This window comes from Morone saxatilis, unplaced genomic scaffold (genome assembly GCF_004916995.1).
Source record: "Morone saxatilis isolate NCDOM2014 unplaced genomic scaffold, NCSU_SB_2.0 Contig24, whole genome shotgun sequence".
NCBI classification, from domain to species: domain Eukaryota; kingdom Metazoa; phylum Chordata; class Actinopteri; family Moronidae; genus Morone; species Morone saxatilis.
Window position 1 is genome coordinate 27,106,492 of NW_023339807.1, and position 4,543 is coordinate 27,111,034.

Genomic DNA, 4,543 nt, shown 5'->3' on the forward strand with positions numbered 1-4,543 from the left:
CAGAAGGGATTTTGCAGCCTGGCGAGAGAGGGGGGGTTTAACATCGTGTCGGAAGGGTTCGTCCGGTCCTTCTTGGCCATTTTTTGAACCATGCTGGGGACTGTTTCTGTAGGTGGAGGAACCATCAACCACATTTTACTGGACTTTCCAGGTCTGTAAACTGGACACTGTTACAATTTCGGCCTCTGAATTTTTTAACAATGGATTTAAGTTGATAACCCTTTCTGGGGACTCCATTTAAAAATAAGAATCAAATAATAAGAATATAAATTACAGGAGTGAGTTACATTAATGTATTTATAAAGAAAACATTTAGCCGGGGTTTCAGCATGTATTTTTTAAATTAAGTTATTCTCAGTCTAATTGTTTTTCTGCAGTTATTTATTATATTTTTTTCCCATTTGAAATCCGTGTGGTATCCCAAGGTTTGTGGGGTTGTGTATTCCAAGTTGGTTGTTGGTTGTGTGTGTGTTGTTGAATTCAGTGTGTGTCGTGTGAATCAGGGTGGTGTGTGTGTGGTGGTGTGTGTGTGGGTGTTGGTGAAACGGGCTTGCAGTGTTAGCTTTGTTCCTCTGCTGTCCTGTGGGGACTGATTTCTATGGTGTTTTCTATGTAGGGATGAGCGTCAAAGGTTTGTGACCTTTTATGGCTTCCCGAGTGCCTTCTCTCCGCTTCCCTACAGTGTCATCAGTGGGCAACACTAGCTAACGTTAGCTCATAAATGGAGTCCACTAATGTGGTTGTTGGCTGGTGGCCACAACAGATGGTGCAATCCTGACCATATTCACGTGAAGGAAAGTGTCTGTAGCCGGTAACCTAGACACTGAACTTTTAGCCTCCGGACTTCGGCCATACTATTTGCCACATGAGTTCTCACGTTGTTGCGGTTGTATTTATCCTATGCTCTGCCGACATGGAGGCAGCGCTTGACACTGTACATACTGTTATAGCCAGACTACAGACCCAGCACCCCAGCTCATTCATTGCAATCTCTGGTGATTTTAATGATGTCAACCTGACAAAAACACTGGCAACATTCTCCCATTTTGTGAAGGGGGAGATCAAACTCTGGGCATCAGTACATCAGTACAGTACAGTACATTTAACACCATACAGTCGGCACTACTTGCAGATAAGCTGCAACCTGACATGTGAACTGCTGTTACACCTTAATTTCCCCCCAGGGATAAATAACCAACCAACCAGGTGGCACTGTTAATAACAGTAACAGTTTAATGGACGTTACATAATAAGCTTTAGTAGTTTATGTTGATAAAATCTAACAAATAAAAGCACTTGAGTTTGTGCTTCACACTGATTTGGATGTGAATGTGGGCCTGGTTAAGTCTGTCAGACCTTGAGCCAGTTTGGCATGTTGGATGTGTTTCTGTCCACTGGGGGGCGCTGGTCTCCCGACTGAACTCTGCTGCAGGCGAGCGGCAGCGGGGGGAGAACTCGCTGCATCAGGAACGTCTGAAAGCACAAGAACATAAAGTTCACCTTTCCACCAGCGCTGATGATGTCATACAGTGTGTGATGATGTCACAGCGAGGTCACCTTGATGACATTGTTGTGTGGCGCTCTCGGTCCGCTCATCTCTCTGATGTGTTTCCTGAAGTTCCATCGACTCTTACAGAGCAGGTAGGAGCTGATCAGCTGATCTGACTGGACCGCCCCCTCAAAGTGCTTCAGCCCCAGGATGATCAAACTGCACAGAGGCATCATGGGAAATATTACTGTCAGACTGAGCCATGAATCCAGGACTCAAATGTCAATGAAGTGAATAAATTTGTAGTTCTGCCAGGGTTCCCAAGCCTTTTTAAACATCAAATTCAATTACTTTTCAAGGACTTTCCAGGTCCAATTCACTCAAATATAAGGACCCAAATGGCAGTTTGAGCCATGGATCAGAGTTAATTATGATTGCACAGAATATTTATAAGAGCCAGCAGCAATTTATATTCCTTTACTCGAAAACAACTTTCTCAATGACCCATGTCTACTTTTGTCTATTCCAAAAACATTCAAGGCCTTGATTTCCCTCAAACTCACACAAATTCACTGACAAGGGTGTCAAGGACCTGTGGGAACCATGCACTGCACATGCTCAGAAGCGCTGAGACGTCATGCACTTTAACCATTTGTAACCCTAGCTGCAGTCTGCCTGTGCCAGCATACCATCTGTAGAATCTGTTTAGAAGGAGTTTGGTCTAGACCTGCTCTCTTTGAAAAAATTAGATAACTGAGATAACTTTTGTTATGAATTGGTGCTATACAAATAAAACTGAACTGAATTGAATAGAAAACACTGTGAAAATCTTACTTAAATCAGTAGAAGACTGCCAGACAAGGCTTCTTACTTAGTTTCTTTTACTTACTTTACTTTTTAAAGCTGTTTTTTATATACACTTCACACATTTACATTACTGAATGTTTTATTTCCTAATTTTTGCCAGTTTCCAGCCACATGAACCGCAGACTGTGATATTGTGAGAGTTTTCATTATCAGTTGCTGCTGTTTCCACATTGTTGTTGTGCAATGTTCTACCTGAATTATTCTGTCCCATATACACTTCTCTGGGCTGTTTTGACTACAAAGCCAAGACACATGTTCAGTCACAATGTCCCACTCTGGAGAGCACTGTAGTGTGTATTATGTCTGTATGTAAGGGAGAATACTCAATGAGGTGTCCAGAGCCTGCCTCTGTGGACTCCATTAATTCCTAATTATCCAACTCTGTTTTCCCTGATAACATCATAATGTTCTACTCTAGTTAATAGGCATTTATGTATCATTGTTTACCCGTCCTCTCCTGCAGTGTAAACACTCCGGTGATGTTGGGTGTGGTCCAGGTTGCAGACAGGAAGTAGTTCTGGGTAAAGGAAGATGGGACGAGTGGCGAACAGCCAGGCAATGTCGGTGGGCAGCAGAGGGAAGGCATGGCCTAAACAGAACCAGAACCAGAACTAGAACCACAACCACAACCACCAGTAGAGAGAAACTTAATAGTTTATTTCCCTCCTTACTGTTAGTAGCAGGAGTCATCCTGGGGAGCCAGCGTCTGGATGCAGGAGGAGCAGGAGGAGCAGGAGGAGATTCCGCTCTCTGCTCCACCTCCTGCAAGAGATCCAGAGCCCCCTGCAGGTTACACACTCTGAAACTGCTGGGGAAAAAAACCTCCTCCTGCCGGCAGGCAAACTGCTGCAGCTCCCCCTGGAACAACAAGAGACTGTTTACAGACTGACCAGGTAGTGTTTGTGTTGTTGTTTACAGACCAGGTAGTGTTTGTGTTGTTGTTTACAAACTGACCAGGTAGTGTTTAGTGATACAGGCTTCGTGGTTCAGAGCCTCAACACGGCGAGCCAGCAGGTGGACCTGAGTCAGCAGCTGTACATGCTGAGAGAGACAGAAACCAATAAACATTCTGTTTGGATCTTTGGATCTCGACCCAAGCATAGACATACCAATATATGAAATACATCCTCTTGAACCAGAACCTGAGGTACCAGAATTCCTTCAGTTGGGACAGGGACTCAGTCCAACCTGAGGGGCCAAAGATTACTAGGACCTCAGACCTCAGGGAGTGTTGTAAACTGTCCCAGTGCTCACTGGAGCTCCCAGTCTGATGGACCCAACAGAACCACATTAATTCTGAGGTCACCACCGCAACTGCTTGACCGCGACACTTGTCCTTGTTATATGTTATATGGCTGTCTTCAAAAGACACCAGAGTACTCAATTCACCTCTCAGAATGAGAGTGTCTGGTCTACCACTGCCTCCATTGATCCAAACTATGTTCCAGTCAAAAAGCACTTCTTGCCCTCCAACTGCAGTTCCCGCTACAGAAATGTAGTGAAACAGTGACATCATGTGCAAACAAGATATTGGAGAACAGCATAAAAATTGGATTGATTGCATCTGGATCTGCGTCCCTACATTGCATCCAGGATCAGAGACGAGCAGAGGGGAAGATGATTGTAACAACATGTTCAGTCTCAGGTACCTGCTGTATCTGCTGCTGGAGCTGCAGTTTCTGGGTGTAGTCCAGGTGAAGGGCGGGGGAGACCCGGCTTGGGAGCACCAAGAAGGAAGTGATAGGGTTGGGTTGTGTGCTGGGAGTGTCCTTCAGGTTGATGTTGTCACGGGGATGATTGGTTGTGTCCTGCAGGGCTCTCCTCTGCTGCAGAGCTTCGTACTGTTTTCTGACTGTCCGCCGTCGCTCTGTTAACATGCTGGCTAATGGTGCTTCAAAACTAAAGGCGGCAAAAAGGGACAAAAGTGAGAAACACAGGAAGCTTGAAAACGTTCAGTATGAAGTTCTATTGGGTTCCCTCCCCACAGGCTCCGCCTCAATGAGGTAATCTCAGAACACTAGATCAATGGTTCCCAACCTTTTTTCTTCAAGGAGCCGTTTCTATCAGTGAGTAAACCAACTATATTTCTATTGATCACAATCAATAACAGCAGAGCTATCAGCAGCTGATCAACTGATCAATGAACACAAACAGTGAACACAACAACTGCAGGAAGTTTGATTATTT

At 44.7% G+C, this 4,543-nt stretch overlaps 1 protein-coding gene across 1 annotated transcript in view; it reads right to left on the minus strand.

Moving 5' to 3' along the window:
- The window catches only part of LOC118336569 (GON-4-like protein), a 14,125-nt gene that overhangs the window by 5,165 nt on the left and 4,417 nt on the right, over window positions 1-4,543 (minus strand). The window contains exons 8-13 of the mRNA XM_035673236.1: window positions 4,006-4,255; window positions 3,311-3,397; window positions 3,028-3,214; window positions 2,804-2,945; window positions 1,558-1,708; window positions 1,357-1,473 (exon numbers count right to left, since the gene is read on the minus strand). Coding sequence (XP_035529129.1) covers window positions 1,357-1,473; window positions 1,558-1,708; window positions 2,804-2,945; window positions 3,028-3,214; window positions 3,311-3,397; window positions 4,006-4,255 — 934 coding nt within the window. The remainder of the gene's footprint in view (window positions 1-1,356; window positions 1,474-1,557; window positions 1,709-2,803; window positions 2,946-3,027; window positions 3,215-3,310; window positions 3,398-4,005; window positions 4,256-4,543) is intronic.